The sequence below is a fragment of the Ixodes scapularis genome, unplaced genomic scaffold (genome assembly GCF_016920785.2).
Source record: "Ixodes scapularis isolate PalLabHiFi unplaced genomic scaffold, ASM1692078v2 PGA_scaffold6__148_contigs__length_123643588, whole genome shotgun sequence".
NCBI classification, from domain to species: Eukaryota; Metazoa; Arthropoda; class Arachnida; order Ixodida; family Ixodidae; genus Ixodes; species Ixodes scapularis.
In genome coordinates, this window is record NW_024609881.1 from 90,401,040 (window position 1) to 90,418,551 (window position 17,512).

Consider the following 17,512-nt stretch of genomic DNA (forward strand, 5'->3'; position numbering starts at 1 on the left):
CTAGAGGTAAGACGACTGTAGTTTTACACAATCTATTGCTTATCCTTAGGAATAATGAATGAGGGGAATTGATACAAACTTCACCCATGAGCAAGATTAGAATATTTGGAACGTGCAAATAGCTGTTCTATGAAATTGCTCAAAAATTATTTTAAAGTGCACTTCAGTTGTTTATAAATGCTGTGTGGCTGATGCTTCACCTGCATTTTGATAATGCATGCTAAGTGTGACTAACTAGTGTCCATAAGCTCACCACCAACGGCTGCCCTACCCAACAAACACTAACTGTTCCCCAAAGAAATAGCAGAAACTACGAAACAAGCATTCAAAGGTTGATATTTCATCTTTGCAGAGTGCTTACATTCAATAAGTAGCAATTGGACAGTCTTAACAACATCATAAACTATACATAAATCAACAAAATATAAAGATGTAGAAGCATGTACAGAATAGGTAGTATTTTTAGCTTAGACTCGATACAATGTTAACAAGAAATAGAAGAACAAAAGCAGAAAAACAAACGTTAAATGTGCACAGTTGAATGAATCCTGCGACATGGTTACAGTGTGATAAATTCTGAAAGAACTCGCCGGCAAAACTGACTCCCGTAATTAATGAACGACAAACAGACGTGGTGCAGTAAGGAAATTTGAGAACTAGTGGCCGCAATATACTAGGAAGCCAGTTGATTTCAGAATATACTCTTAAGCTAATAGCAATCTCTGGTTGAATTTCAGTTCCAGGAAGACTGGAAGTGACAAAAAGATTGTCCAGAGTGCTAAGGCCGCCGGGAGAACAGGTCTTGGTCATACTGTTTCAGCTTACGATGGACGGCAGCGGACACTACAAGCCATCTCGGCCAATTCAGTGCTGCAAACATACCGCATGACTGTACCCCATGCACCACAGCACGCCTTCCAAAGCTCATGTGACACTGGCATGACATATGATTGGCTTCAATGGATCCTAGCATACTCTACGGTCCATCTAAGCTCAAACTGAGAATAACAATGGCAGGTTTTTTTTGTTATATTTTAACACAAATTATTTAATATTATTTCTTATGTCTGTTGTCAAAGTAAACATGTCTATAAATGACATCTGCACTATTTATCACATTTACTAGCAATAATAAGGAGGTTGAGAGATAAAGCTCAAAAACAATTCCCAATAGTTTGTAGCAGCCATTAGTAATTGTCAGATCAAAAATCAGTTGGTGTGACAATGTTTTCGTAAGTTTTACGCCCAATGCCAGAACTCCGCACATATTGCGGCATACATGGCCCCTAGCAGAGCTTACCTCTAAGCACCTTCAGGGTCATGACACTATCATAAAGTCGTGCACGAACCATGACAAAAATGAGCGAGGTTTCGTCACTCACCACGATAGCTAACAAGTCTAACTTGCGCAGATCATAAATTGTCATTTCGTAAGTTGTGACACCCACCAATTACGACTGTAACACCCGATTGCTCAAACGAGCAACTCTCCCACGAGTCAAAACACACCCTGAAACTCGTTCTACGAGCTGATCTCCCCGAACATGGCTTTTACAAGAGCGTAGAACCAAGCGGTTCTAGTCGTCGTAGCCAAATAGCCCCGTCATGACACCTTGCATCACGATATCGGGCAACGAATCACTGCTCGACGTATCCGGGTAAGGATCCTTGACGAAGCCCAGCACGGGCTGATGAAGCGGTTTAAACTCTTGTTCGTCGCTGTCGTTCGAAGCGACGCTCGCTGCTGGCGACATCGGCGTGGGCACTTCGAGGAACGACAACAGCTGATTGGACAACGTGGGAACTCTCACAAGATTCTGCAGGTAGTGTTCCAGGCCGATCCGTCGCTGTTCGAGAAGCTTCGGGTTGAGGCTTCGTAGCCGCTTCGGTGGAAAACCGCTCGGGGCTCGGTTGCCCAGCATCCGTTTCACTTTCTTGTGGAGGGCGTGAAATGTCCTGTAACGCCGCTCCAGCTTGTGACACACCCCCGACACGGTTACTTCGACGCAGTAGACGACGTACTGGCGGCCGTTCGGGGCGTAGACTTGACGGTAGTTTGGCACGAAAACTCGGATCATATCTGGGGCACTTTCTTTGGACCTACAGCGGAAGTAATTATGAAAACGAGAAGGTCGAATAAGACTGAGAGTGACACATCTCCGCCATGTTTGAAGGTTTAAAGCGCTCGAACGGTAATCGAGCAAAGATGGCAGAGGCGCGAGGCGCGGCGATGGATGGATGAATGAATACGGCTGAGCCCTTTGGATCGGGCGGTAGCTTACGCCACCTAGCCATTTTGTTTTACCATTTAAGCTTAGAATATTTAAATGTGAAATCTATATTCACTCCGCAGTGCAAAGAAAGTGAGGCTATGAAACCCCCTTGCCATCAGTGATTAAGAAAATACCTAGTTTTCTCTCGATTTCTGCCACCATTCACTTAATCTTTGCTTGGTAATCTCTACAGTCTTGAAATCCACTCTCCCTTCGCTGTCTCTAAAACCCAATGACTTTATTAAATCTATGTTGTCTTCGGTAGGCATAGGGTGAAGCCCTTTACAGTAGAGTATCAAGTGCTCAGCCGTCTCGTCCTCCTCTCCACAAGCAGTGCACACTGTATCAATTTCCTGGTACTTCACTCTGTATGTTCTGGTTCGCAGAACACCCGTTCTTGCCTCAAACAGCAATGAGCTTCCCCTAGAATTGTCATAAATGCTTTCTTTGGCAATAACTCTTTTGTTTAATCTATAGCTTTCCAGAGCAGTCTTTGTCTGCATTCCCTCTAGCCACCGATCTCTTTCTGTGGCCTTAACTTTCTTCTTAACTGAGACTTGCTCTTCCGTATCTTCGCTATAGCCCAAAAACCTTCCTCTTAATTTTCTAGTGCGCTGTCTCCACTTTGTGTCTACACTCCTCATGTATAAATAGCTGAAAACCTTTCGCGAGCGCGCGCAGGTACTGCCTCCTCGCGGAGGTTAAGCGAAGCGTTTTTATCTGTGCAGAACGTTTTCATTTATATTCAATAGGGGGCGCAAGACGTTGTCTAATTTAAATAAAATAAATAGTTTTTTAGTTTTTTGAACTGGGTTCTAGCTTGCGCCACCTGGGGAGCACCATAGCCTCGTCGCTCACCCCCAAGTTAACCTCCCTCACGGAAGAAATCTGCGACTGGTCCGAGGAAGCCGCCGTGGTCTGGGGTTTGCTACCCGATAAAGCAGAAGAGAGGGTAGGTAGCCTACCAATTCCCTCTCTCCTGCTTTATCGTACTCGGACCCTGGACTATGGTGCCTGGAATGCGTCTCCGGCTGGTGCGTTTACCGCGTCCAAAAAAAGTGATCCCTCGATTCCCGCCTGGTGACGTCATAGAAGGTCATGCTGCCGCTAACCGCGATCCTGGCGGACATCGCCAGAATCGCGGTTAGCGAGACCATCAGCAGTGGTGTATTTTCATTTGTATAATCATCATCATAATTTCACACAGCCGAGGAGGCAGCCAGCACTTGGCTGTACGGGCTTCTGCCTTTTGGCTGCCTCAGGCACTCGGCAGTGTGGAAGTTGTGCCAATAAACACCTTGAACACCTTGAGGACACAACTTTATTTAATCCATTGAATTGTTGGGTGAAGTCGATGCGTAAAGACACAGCCACTTGTTGTCCAGGTATGGCGGTGGCGCGGGCAGGGGGTGGTTTGGGGGGGGGGGGGGTCGAAATCCCCCCCCTCCCCACCACACACTCACAACCGGGGGCCCTATCGCTCCCCTGCTCATGCAGTCGGGTTTGCACGGGCCACGGAACAAAGGGGGAGCGCGGACTATCTCCAACTCGTGGCTACGCCGATTTGTTCTGTTGGGCTTTTTGGGAGAATCCCGCTCTGCGCAGAACACGCTCCGTCCAGGACCGTCTTGTCCCTCTCGTTAGTGTAGTTTGCTTATTTCAGCAAATACACAGCAAGCTTGTCTTCCTTTTTTTTTTTTTTTTTTGTAGGCAAATGTTTACTGCGACGCCACTTACATTGGTGAGACGGGTAGACGAAGAAACACCCTTCTCAAGGACCACAGAACACATGTTGCGATTCACCGTACTCTACGCGCGCAAAGTCCGACCGGGTCGATAGTTTCTTGACGACGGGTCATGCTTTGGATTTCAACTGGGCGTCGACCTTGCCACAGGAGCAGAGGTCGGGGCCGTGGATGTTTGTAGAATCGTGGTTTATCCGCCATGAGTCAACAGCGTGTAATGTCAACTGCGGCACTTTACCGGACGTTTACGGAGTTTTAGAGGATGGGTAGACTGGTTGGCCCTCTTCATCATGGCCCTGTATATGTGCCCCTGTGCGTGAACGGTTGCTCTAATTTTTCAACGTCGAGATTTTTTTTTTTTTTTTTTCTGTTGCTGTTTAATTTTTTTGTGGAAGTACAGCTATCCTTATGTCCGGCACGCGTTGGTAATGCAGTAGTATCTCAGAAAGTGAAGAGATTTGGAGGGTTCTAAAGTTGGCGGCCCGCAACTACGACGACAGTAGAACAGTCAGCCATTACGGCCGTATTCCTGTAAATGAAGCCTGCTCCGCTTTCAAAAATGAGAATGCAGCTTTACCCGTTTTATTTTAACAGCGGCTCCCTAATCTTTGCGTGATCGTCCGTACCGCCGAGCTCAACCTGCTTCGTCATCGGGGGGGGAATTAACGCGATCGTCCCCCCCCCCCCCCCCCCCCCCCAGGAGGCGATCGCGTTTAGCTATTAGCCTTCGGTGTAGTACGTTGTGAAATTTGGCTCTTTGCAGTCCTTTGGTGGACTGTGAACGTTTAGAATAAATGCACTGCTGTTTTTAGCGTTGCGAGGGATTAGCTCGATTAGTGCATGTGGTATATTGTCATCTACCGAATCGTCCAATATGGCTGCGCTATTGCGGTGGTCGGGTATGGGTGCGAGGAGTTGTCGGAGGGAGAATCGGCATGTTTTGTACCCGGCCAGCTTGGGGATGGTCCACTTGAAGGCAGATGACTACCGGTGGCACGGGTCGGGTTAGGAGGAATTGTTGGAGGTTTACGCTTCTCTTCCTGCAGCTTCTGCAGTTCCATTGCCATATCTCGTCCCTATCCATGATTGGGCTGGGGAGGAGCAAGCCTGATGCTGCGGCTGCTGGGGATCTTGAATTTGGGCGATGCTAGGGGGTTGGGGCTGGGGGTCGGAGCCCTCGAGGTGGAAATGGGGCCCTGGAGGGAGATGCGGATCGTGGCGATTGAGGCGGGGGCAAAGGGAGGGGTGGGTGCTGTGTTTTGAACTCGACTATAGAGACGCGGTGACTGGGCTGCAGAAGCTGGAGGAGCATTTGTTGGTGCGTTGGAGAGACGGCTGTCACTTCCTGTATGGCCTCAATGATGCTGTGGCTCATTTGTACCATCAGCTAGTGAGTTGCTCGGTAAATACCCGGAGAAAAACATCTTCGTCATCTGCACCTCCAATCCCGAACGAGCCGAGGTCTACAGCAAAATGCATTCCACTAACAACGCAAGCAAAACTTATACCCGGCCACCGCCTACGCCACCGCGCCCGAAAATACCTGCAAGAGAGTCATTTGTGGCATCTCGGACGAAGACACTCCGGAAACCATCTGGGATAGCCTCCGATACAACACTGACTCCCCCGTTCTGCAATTCCGGCGACTCGGAAAAAAATGGACCCCTGCTTTTGTGTAAACGATTATTAATTTTTTGTGCGAATAATTATTAAATCAATTACGAGTTAATTAATCGATGTATTTATTACTTTATTTTTTGAACGTGCAGTTTCTGGGGATCGGTGTCCGTGTGCGTTCTGTTAACGCACCGCAGCTGGGAGCACATGGAGCGAAAGCTCGCACTGCACAATCCAATGATCCTGGGTTCGATCCTGGTGACGTATTTGCTGCGCCATTGGCACCAGAGTGCTCACGCTGCTACATCCTGCTACATTCCGACAAAATGGGATGAATTTGCGCCAAGGTGACGCCAAAAAGGTGATTTCGCTTTGTTAATACTGAAAATATAATGGCTCAGGACCCGCCACACCGCCTGGTCGTTACGGTAAGCTCGTTAGAATTTTCAGAACTTTCTACTATTGTCCTAACTAACGAACTATTCGATTTTCTATCTCTATCAAACGCTGACAGTGCTCAGAAGTCGCGCAATATTTTCATGTTGGCGGTCTGTTTCGGGTGGGTTAGGCTGCTTCGTTGAGTGCGCTTCTCACCGCACACTGGTGTATTGCAGTGAAGCGAAAACCGCAAAGCAGGCAATGCGATTTTTTTATTTTTTTATCTTACTTAGTTGCAGAAGCAGCTACGAACTAAAAGGAAATCACTTCTCCAGAGCTTGCCGTTGCACATACAAACGTTGACGATACAAAAAAAAAAAGAGCTTGATGTAAATACTTTATCTTGCAGTAAAGAATAAATTATGAAGAAGACTGCGGCTACTACATATGATCGACTATGATATTCTGATGATTTTTAGTTCAAAATTGTAATTTAGCAGGGATACTTGTGTACTGTGGGAAGATTTTTACAGACTTCTTTATAAGCTTATTTGTTTATGTCAACTCTCTTGTTGACATAATATATTATATTTGCATATTGTCTGTCCGATGCCACAGGAAACGAAGTAAATTAAAACTCATTTAGCTAAATCAGTCGATGAAAACTTGGGAATAAAATTATTGTGCTCGACTGTATTGTTTCTGAAGCTTATTTATTGTTCACGTGCCTTTTTTTTTGTTTTTTTGGTTATAATGAAGTCCCACATACCCATTGTAATTGGTGTTCTTAATCAAATGACAAAAGCTTTTTTCTCGATCTAAATTCCGTGGAATATGCTAGTTGTTTTACCTTTGGTTCTGTGCCTAAAATAACGATTTTCAGCAGTTTATACTGTCCTTCATCATTCAGCACATTTGGTATCGCGAGTAAAATCACGTTTCTGTCCTCTTCCCGTTCATGTGCTAGTTGTCCTGTGCACCCCTACGCGGTATGCAGTTAGTAAAATTCGAACATAAAGTTTTAGCAGATTGTTCCGGTACCCCCGATAACGATACCCAATAACAGTACGATACATGTGCAAAGGCGGCGGTGGAGTATCGGGTATCGTTATCGGAGTCATCGGAACGACCTACTAAAACTCTCTATTGTGTCGTGGTCAATTTAAACAAACGAAAATGACTCCATACGTGCAGTTTGAAAAGCTGGCAGAAATGAGGCCAATGTCGAACTCGGTTCTGTTTCATAAAATCGAAACGTACAACAGAAACACTCACGCGGTTCAACACGACACATGAATAGGGCCAGAGCGTGCGTTATTACAGGCCGGACTACACTCCGTAAGAACCGATCCTTCGTCGAATATTCGGGTTCGAAATCGGGGCTACTTTGTGCGCTGGCGGGAAACGCCGAATTCTAACAATGTTCAGAGCAAAATACCGAGCCCTGAGCACTGCCAGATCATCGATACTGAACATGTGACGTCTTGTTCTGGCGACGTGCTCAACTGTATGTATAAATACGATCGGGTGCCTTATGCATTGTATTGTAAGATATAAACATCAGTGATGGCGTTTTACAAATTTGGGAGTTTTACGTGCCAAACCAACCGAAAGTTTGGGAATGATGACGACTGAACAGTATTTATTGAAGTATTTTTTTAAAAAGTTTAAATGGGTTAGGAAACGGAAATTAAACGCGTAGATTATTCTTGAAATGGAGTGGTCATAGATTACTTGTATATACACTAAGTTTCGCGATTTTTAGAGTTCTACAAATTGCTATAATCAATTTACGAATGTTGATCATTTTCGTGTGGCGACAAGGCAAAACTGCCCAAGTTAGTCACATTATGGTGCCCATGAACCACGTGATCATCATATTTAGGATGATGCCCTCTCACTCTAGGCGCCCCCATGCTCGCCTTCCCGCGGCACAATCGCACACTGCCACGAAGCTCGGCCACTTCAACTCTACTCTCTCGCTCTCGCCCACTTACCCTTTGACTTTCCACCCTGCATGCACGTGCGAGATCATCGTGGACCACGGTGAGTTCGTCCACGTGACGATCTCGTCGTCGTCGTCGTCGCCGCTGGAGCTGGTCCCCGGCGTGTCGAAGTCAAAATGACCAGCTTCCAACATCGCTCGATAACAATGCCTCTCATCGCTGCTGCTATCAGTGTCGAAGACTCCCTCGAAGCGAGCGATGCCGTAAACGACGCCATCTCCTCGAAACCCCGGCTTCGAAACGCGGAAGGTAAACAAAAAGGCTGAAGAGCGAGACTCCGAGTATGCCAAGTCTGCGAGTGCGTGCAAGGGGGCGCCGTGGTCGAATGAAGTCAGCGATCCAACAAATATGGCGGCCTTCCCGAATAGGGTGAATCCCTCTGTCCCGCATATGAATTCGTCTATGCACGAAACTATCGCGCAATGTTTCAAAACAAATTGAGCAGAAATATAGGAAGTTATCTCATATTTTATTTTAGGCGTGTCCTAAACCCTTCAATTTCCCAAGTGTCAACTTTCTCCTACATTTTGTTTTCACCCTCCTTCTCTCTTGTTCTTCGACTAAGTGTGCACCTGAAGCTAGAAGCGTGCGCGCCATGGGACGTACACAAATACTCTGTGTGATGCTCACTATGTGACTGTCACACGGTGTGTTGCACAGAGTGATTTGCACAAATAAGTCTACCCTAATCGCTTTTAGAATTTATAGGGTTGTAATTTGGTGTTATAAAGAACATGCATTCAAAGCGCGCGTGCGCGCGCGAACACATACCCGCTCACGGATGCTGCTCACACACAGACACGCACAAAGACACACAGACATATTCTATATGCATGAAGTGTTTCTGAGGACTATTAGGACGTCAAAATATTTCTATAAAAAACATTTTCACATTTTCACAAAGTTGTTTTTAGGTGATGCATTTATATAAAAATTGTTATGAGTAAATTAAAAAAAAAAAAAAAAAAACATTTAGACAAAAAAATACCATTTTTTTCTCTATGTACAAAGAATAAAGCGGCCAAAACCGTCTGGATGACACTTCTATACTCACCGATGGTACCAAACACCCTCGGATTTGCTGATTTTCCTTTCGCGTATTTATCTAAGAAAAACTTTTTTTTTTCACTTCTTTTTGCTTCATGTTGCGCCATCTGTGAGTTGCAGTGTCAACTGGAATGGTTTTGGCCTTTTTTCTCCCTGTGAATAAGGTGGAAAAGTTTTTTTTTTTAATATTTTTTCTGAAACTTACACTTATAAAATATGGGTATGATAAATATACTACCTAAAGACACCTTTGTGAAATAATTTCGATACACTCTGCCCATTTGCGTCTTTATACTAATTATCCCCGAATAAACACTCGGGAACACCCTGTTCAAGAGGGAGAGAGAATATCTTTATTGAAACAGAGAGTTTAGTCTGAGCTTTGAGCTCTAACAGGCTTTTCTGAGGTGGGGAAGGGGAGGGGAGACAGAAAGACAATCGACAAAGGGTCAATGATGATGAGATGAAATGTTAAAATATATAAACGCTATAGTGTCTAGTTTCAGAATGAGAAATGAGAGAAAGATGAGAAAAATAATTATAGCACTGTCAGCAAGTCAATGTCTTCGAGGAATTTAAAGAGGGCCTTTAAGGCTGTTCGATGTTTCTTAGCAGGCCAAGGTCCGAGAAGCTTTGGTAGATCAAAAGGTCTACAGTCCAGAGCATTCGTAGAATTTTTGTAAACTTTGCGTTCATTTCCATATGCTTGACATGTGAGCAGAATGTGTCTGATGGTTTCCGGCGCACCGCATTTCTCACAGTCCGGAGTCGCGCGTTGTTTTATTTTAAAGAGATAGTTCTTCGTGTACGCACAGTTGAGGCGAAGTCTATGTATAAGAGTTTCTAAATTTCGTGGTAGGTCGCTGGGTAGTCGTGTTGTTAATAAAGGGTCTATGTCATAGAGAAATTTGTAGTTAGAATCCAGTGAGGACGAAAGCATCTCACGTGCACTTTTTGCAATTTGCTTTGTCAGAGATGTACAATCGCCTTTCGTATAAGGAACCATTCGTGTTGAGACGTGCTGGTGGGCTCTCTTGGCTGATTTGTCAGCGCATTTGTTACCCCGTATACCGGAATGTCCTGGTATCCATTGAAATGTAATTTGGTGACCGTATTCGAATGCTAGGTGGTGATACTCAGCTATTTCTAGGGGAAAAACCGAATACATTGATTTCTTTCCAATAGGACTGAGCGACTGTAAAGCGCATTTTGAATCTGTAAATAAGGTCCATTGTTGTGGTGGTTGGTTACATATATACTTGATTGCTTCCTTAATTCCGTGAAGCTCAGCGGCTGTTGATGATGTATGATGGTTTAGACGACAAGATCTTGCAAGAAATCTCGATGGAACGAAGAATGCTGACGATGAAGACGCCGCCGTTGTTGAGCCATCGGTATATATGTGCGTTGTTCTAGTGTAAGTTTCATATATGTAACTCATTACAAGTTGTCGCATAACTAAGCTACTCTGTTGGTGTTTCGCAAGGATTCCGAGGATGTTTAGATTAATATACAGTTTTCGAAGCGTCCATGGGGGTATTTTGTAGTATTCAGTAAAAGTTGCCTGCTTTGGAATATTGTCAATATTTCGGCCTAAAGCATCCCCATAGCTGGAGTTTGGACGTTTTATGTGTATTTTAGAAAGCTAATGATTCTTATACTGAATTTAATGGCGTAAATGAATTCGTACTATTTCTTGTTTCTGTAACACTTCCAGAAGAAGGCATCTGGGTTCTGCTACCGTGCCAGGTCCAGATGAACCTCTTGGTAGACCAAGGCAGATTCGAATGCATTTGTTAAGCGTCCCTTGAAGCTGTCGTTTACTCGTCAGGCTAATATTTGTTACGTGTGGAATAGAGTGTCTTATTAGACCTTCAACCAGAGATTTATACAGTAGAATCATTGATCTGCAGTTACATCCCCAAGCTGTTCCTGCGAGGCAGCGTAGAACATTGGTTGCTCCCGTGATTCGCTTTTTTAGAGAATTAACTTCTTTCGACCATGAGAGATTTCGATCAAAGTTGATCCCTAGAAATTTATGTACTGTGACGTAATGAACTCTATGTCCGCCTAAAAGGATCGGATACTTTTCCATAGATTTTTTTTGTAAATGCCATGGCAACTGTTTTCTTGGGAGAGATCTGGAGGCCGTTGGAACCTAGAAAACTTGCCAATATATAGCGAGTCTTTTGCAGCCGCAGCTTTACAGTTAGCCTAGAGCGGAAAGTAGACCATACGCAGATGTCATCTGCGTGGATGCTAATACTAACTCCTCGGGGAAGGTGCTTTTTTAATGCTATCACTGTGATCTTGAATAGAGTTGTACTTAGTATTGCACCCTGAGGCACTCCTTTGACAACATCAAAGTAGTTGGAATTTCCTTCTGAAGTATTAATGTAAATTTTTCTGCACTTGAGATAATCGTATATTCAATTATAAATGCGTCCTCCAAGCCCTAGATCTGCGACAGCCATTAATATTGCCTCATGCTGAACAGAATCGAATGCTGCTGTTATATCTAAAAACAGTGCAGTGGTCGTGTGACCTTTGGCTCTGCCTTCTTCGACACTCGTTGTAGGATCAATAATGCAGTCTGTGGATGACCGTCCGCGGCGGAAGCCATTCATTTGCTGTGAATAACATTTGTTTTGTTCTAAAAACCATGAAATCCTACCCAGTACCATTTTTCCATTAGCTTTCTTATACAACTCAAGAGTGCAATTGGTCGGAAAGATTCGAGACAAGTGGGCGGCTTACCAGGCTTCAAAATCGACACAATCTTTGCAATTTTCCACTCTTGTGGTAAGGCTCCTTTGATCCAGGAATTGTTCAAGAAGTCTGAGTTTTGAATGTTGGGATAGGTGTGCCACGGCGTTATACGTAATGTCATCTCTACCTGGTGCTGAATTAGTTGTATCTTGAATTGCGGCACTTAACTCATCATTAGTGAAGAGCAAATTTAGGCTTTCGTTTGTTGCAGCAGGTATGGTATCTCCCGGAGTCGAGATAGCACTACTAAGTGTACCACAACTTGTTAGGAAAGCACAGTAATTGTTCGCAGTATCGACTTCACTTTGATTTTCACCTAGTGAGAGTGCTTTAAGTGGATGTCGTTGCAGGGGGCTTCTCCTTAAACCTCTGATAATTTTCCATATGTATGTGGAGGACTTACGAACATCGAGATTTCTACATATCTCCCTCCACCTCTTTTTTGCTAATTTTTCGAGTTGTCTCCGAATGTGTAATTGTGCCCGTCTTGAAGCTCGCATATCTACCAAGTCTTTTGTGCGAAGAGCTTTCCGCTCTGCTTTCCGTCTTAAGGCTCGTAGTCGTGAGTACTCTTGATCGCACGCATTTTCAAACTGACGCACAAATTGAAAAAATGTTGCCTCAGTAAGGGAATATGATAAAGTTGGAATTAATTCATCATCACTTGTCGCAGCTGTTATGCCTTGGTTGGCCATTTCTCTATATTTGCCCCAGTTGATGGATTGTACTTGCTTCTTCTTTGAGGGTATTCCTTCTAATTTCATGAGTATTGGATAATGGTCGCTTCCTCGCGTTTCAAGGTCCGTGTGCCAGGACATTTTGTTGAAGAGGTCACTGGATGCGAAACAAACATCGAGACAGCTTCCCGATTTCGCATTTTTTAGAAATGTTACACTTCCGTCATTAAGACAAAGAAGCCCGTATTTCTCCATGAGGTCGACAAGGGCTGTACCTCGCGACGTTGTTTTTCTACTGCCCCACAGTTGATTGTGGGCATTGAAATCTCCACAGACGACGTGAGGGGTTGTAGTTGTTTGCAAAATTTGATCAAGTCTTCCTGAATCAAAAGGGGCATTCAGTTGGATATACGGTGTGATTATAGTCAGTTTGGTTTTCCCAAGTCCTACTGTGGCACAGACATATTCATTTGTTGGATGGGGAGCAATAATGCGCTCGACTACTGTAACGTCAGTTCGACATCCGAGGAATAACCTACTTTGTTCCCCGCCTCTTTCGGAATGATATAGTTCATAGCCATTTAGACGAAATGAGTCAGCAACTCTTGACTCGGAAATAGTAATAAGTGTAAATTGATGTTCCCTAATTATCTGACGGAAATCAGATAGCTTTGAACAAAGTTCACGTGCGTTCCACTGAAATAGTGTGCAAGACTTAAAATCTTGTAAGGATGACATAACGATAATAAAATAAAGTAAAAATAATGTGAAGGCCAAGCGTGTTAACCACACCATGTCTCAATAATGGGTAGGAAAGAGTCCATGATCTTAAGGGCAATTAACGCGTAGGGGGATGCAAAGCGCTGAATAATTTTGTGGATTACTTCAGAGATAGATTTAAGGAGAGCTTCAATGCCCTCGGATTTTTCGGCTCGTGCAGATACCTTGGAAGCTTGCGTGTGCTTGTCACCGATAGGTTGACTCTGATGCAGGTGTGCTTGCTTGGGGGGTTCTACACCTGTGTTTGGATGTTGAGTAAGTTTTACCTTGCTTTGTCTTGGTTCTCCTTGTAGCGCTGCTGTGTACGTTTTCAGAGGAGTGGAGCTACAGGCAGCTGTTGGGACTTGTAGAACTGTTGTTGATGGTGTCTGAGGAGTGCCGCACGATTGAATTGTTGCAAGTTGGTTTGAACCACGTGTAGAGCCAGATATCGACAGAGTTGTCTTACTTTGTTGAACATTGCGGTTACCGGGCTCGTTTTTCGTAGGGAGGTATTCCACTGTAGGTTTCGAGTATATTCCCGAGCAAACTACTGTACGTGCTGTAATGTAGTCTACTTTCTTCTTCATCTGATATTGTTTTATTGCGCATTCCCGCTTCCAGTTCGGACATTCTGTGGATGTGAAAGTATGTGCTTCTCCGCAGTTTGCGCACTTGAGGTCTTCTTTGCATTGTTCCGTGGTGTGGCTTTCGCTTGCACATTTGCTGCACCTTGCAGAACGACGACACACCGCTGGGCGATGGCCAAAGCTTCCGCATTTAGAGCACTGGATAGGGCGGTCCTTTAAAGACGTCACAGGGTATCTTAAATGTGCTAGCGTTACGTGCGTCGGTAAGCATGGGGATAGAAATACGATTCGTACAGCTTCAGTACTCCCCAGGCGTCGGGCATTCGATATGGGGCAGCTTGCTTATAATGATGTATTGAGATGAGCGTCTGTCACGTCAGAAGATACGTTCTTGATGACACCAACAACAGAGGAGCTATTCCGTGGTTCATAAGGCGTGATCGGAATTCCGCAGATGCTGCTAAGACGGAGAAGTGCGTTGGTTGATTGACCATTTCGAGTATCGACAGTGATGAGACTTAGGCGTAGGTTATATCTAGGGCTCCGTGTTTTCGGATAAATCCGAAAAAACTCCGAAAAACACCCGCCGGTAAAATGTTTGGCAATTCGGATTTATCCGATAAACTCCGAATTGTTATGTGCCCATGCCACCCCCCCCCCCCCCTCGACACACACACACACACACACATACACACAGCAAAAAAAAAAAGAAAAGAAAAGTGTTTTTCTTTTTTTTCACATTTTGAGCAGCGCAGGATCAATGGTCCTGGGAAAATGACACTATAATTATCGTTCAAGCCTCGGACCGTTGTCAAAAGGGGGTCTTACGGCTTGTCTCGTCAAGGTTGGTTCAGGGAAACACGTCGTCGTAACATTCGTGTCACGACAAAAGCCACTCTTTTGGTTTCCAGTTTGGACCATGGGATTTGGGATTTAGAGAAAGGAGAGGGTACGTTTCTGGGGGTAACAGTGAAAGCTATGGACCATAGAAATTATATAAAATAGGGAAGAGGGGCAGTTGAAACTTCTCTATTACATCCACCTTGCGCGGCAGCGGGATAGGTTCATGGGATGACTACGAGCTTCCTTGCGGCTACCCCCGGCAGTATATTGATTTTAAGGTATCGACGTTTATCGAAGCCACACTTGTGTGCGACTTTTGTCGTGGGACACATTAGTATTTCCAATGACAGCAACGCTAAATTCAACTGTTGAAATCTTAATTGATACAAGCGCGTTTTATTTTTTATCTGGCACACGTTTACATCCGGTTATTATTTATTATTTTTGATAGGAAACATCGCGAAATTAATCTCCGAATTTCGGAGAATTGGGGATTTATGAAAAATAAATACCGATAAACACCGAATTTTCGCTAAAAAATAAACTCCGAAAAACACCCTCCGAATTTCACAAAAAATAAACTCGGAAAACACGGAGCCTTAGTTATATCGTATCAGTATGACGCCTTCGGGAATGATTTCATCGAGGCCTTTGGAAAGTATTATGCTACTCAGTTTTGTTAGCACAGTTTCTTGAGTTTTAGGTGCCAACATGACGGTTAGACCAGTCTGGCGTTGTGGTTGAGAGAGGATGGTGTCATCTGTTGAGTTGGAGCTGTTGCCGTTCTGGCGTCCTTTCTTTCGTTTCAAGCTCTTTCTGCTGCTCACCGTTTTGAAATCTGCGTCCAGAGATTCAGCATCGTTGGGAGCGTTGCCTTCTTCGATTAGTTCATCTATCGAGGTTTCTGTAGCTGAGTCGTCATGACTGGTCTCTGCGTCCAATTGATTGGTTTCCATTCGAATGCCAGGTCGGTCGGCCATGTTAGTTGAGCCGATGTGGAACCCCAAGCCTGGGCCGGCTTGACGGGGTGGCCCACCTTATGTGCTGATGAAGGGATATTCTCGTTGCTGATTATGTTAAGGGCCCGAAAAAAGTTTTCGTCTTGTCCTGCCGGCGGCAATCCAAAATGAGGCCAGACTCCTTGGAGCGAGGTACGCAGATATCCTTTGGCTGTACTTCTTCGTCGTCCTTTTCTCCACCCTGTTCAAAAACATACACATACTCGCATAAGCACACTCGCAAACATAACCGCACGCAAACATAGAGCCGCAACTGCGCTTGGAAGAAGGACGAATTGAGGCTCTTAGTATTTCCCGTGCGATCTTCTTCTTTTCCGGACTTGCAGATGAAAACCCGCGAACCGGCCGGTCGCTAGCCCGAGGGTTAGGTGTACGGATGAGGCTTACGGGCAGCGAGTGATGGCTCGCGGTTATGGAGGCGGGTTACGGCCGGGGAGACTAAATCCTCCCGCCATTCCCGGCAGCAGCAAAACAAGGAAACGCCATTTGGGGTCGGGGAACAGGGTTGGGGGACAGGAGCCGATATCCCAACGCCGGGGATCACACGGTGCAGTAGCCTGCTTGACGGGGCCGATGATAGATCTCGTTGTGTTAGGCCTAAGGCGCTGGCCCTGACTTCGCTTAAAAGAGACGTTGTGGTTTACGGGCGCGTCCGTTATAGCGCCGATGAGAGAGCCTGGAAGACGCGCGTTGCCACATGACTTAGGTCCAACGATTGGACGGAAGAGAAGGCAGGGTGTCGTCTGCTACACAATCGACATAAAATATAGGCAGCCGTATCGTGTGCCTCCTCAACACGATGAAAGCCCGGAACTTCACTGCTATGATAATAGACTGTTCGTTTGGTCTAAAAAAGACTAGCTTAGGCAAACGACGATACCGATAAACTGCTCCTAAGCGGTCTCAAGCCAAAGCCAGGTAAGTTACCCCTGAAAAAGAGGCCGAGGAGGCCTCGACGCTTTGGGTTCCTAGAACTAGTGGTTGGTTGGACGCCCCTTTTTAATTGACATAATAAAGGGGTTTTAGAAATTCAATTTCCAGATAAAAATAAATAAAACACATCTTAATCATACGGACGATGGCGAGAGACAGAATGTCCACCTTGTATTGAGCTGCCCTGGATGTTTACACAGTAGGCTCGCGATAATTCAGACTCGGATATTCCCTTCTTCTGGTTAATTCAAGCAAATTTTAAAATTTTGGTACTCCCGTTATCTTTTTTATGTGTTTATAAGGCGCTTAATTCGAACGGCGTTTTCGTGTATTTCATATTGTTTCGTTTTCGCGGCCCCATTGAGCGCGCTTCTTTCCGAGCACCGGTGCACAGCGGAGAAGCATCACTCCTGTGGGTTTTGCTTAATTTTGTTTTGAGGTGTCACGTGCTGTCAAAACAGTCTACGATAGAGAACAATTTTTTCAGAGATAAACTTATCTTATACATTTCACCAATGTTTCATGTGTGGCATAGCTGCTTATGACCTGTAGGCCTGTGTAAAGGAAATTGTCAAATATCCGCTTTGTATGTGGAGCCATCCACATAACACATCATACTTTTATCTCGCAGCATATTTCGTATCCCATTCTTTTGCTAAAATATAAAAAGTAGTACGACAGATTAAACACGAATTAATGCAGTTTTGTGTACAGTATAATCCGCTGTCTCTTTTACACGTGATGAAGCGTGTGATATAAAGTAGCGAAAACGGGACAAGGAGCTTGGGAAATCCCCTTCAGCACGTGAAAAAATAAAAAGGAAAGTTCCCCCAAAAGTTTTGCCGGGGATTTTGAG

General features: G+C 44.8%; 1 protein-coding gene across 1 annotated transcript; it reads right to left on the bottom strand.

The window, feature by feature from the left end:
* Positions 1-318: 318 nt before the first annotated feature.
* On the bottom strand, positions 319-2,218 carry LOC8052868 (sorting nexin-24-like). The gene has a single exon (XM_002435546.5). It carries the CDS (start codon positions 2,076-2,078, stop codon positions 1,578-1,580), a length of 501 nt encoding a protein of 166 aa, XP_002435591.1. The 5' UTR covers positions 2,079-2,218; the 3' UTR covers positions 319-1,577.
* Positions 2,219-17,512: the final 15,294 nt, after the last annotated feature.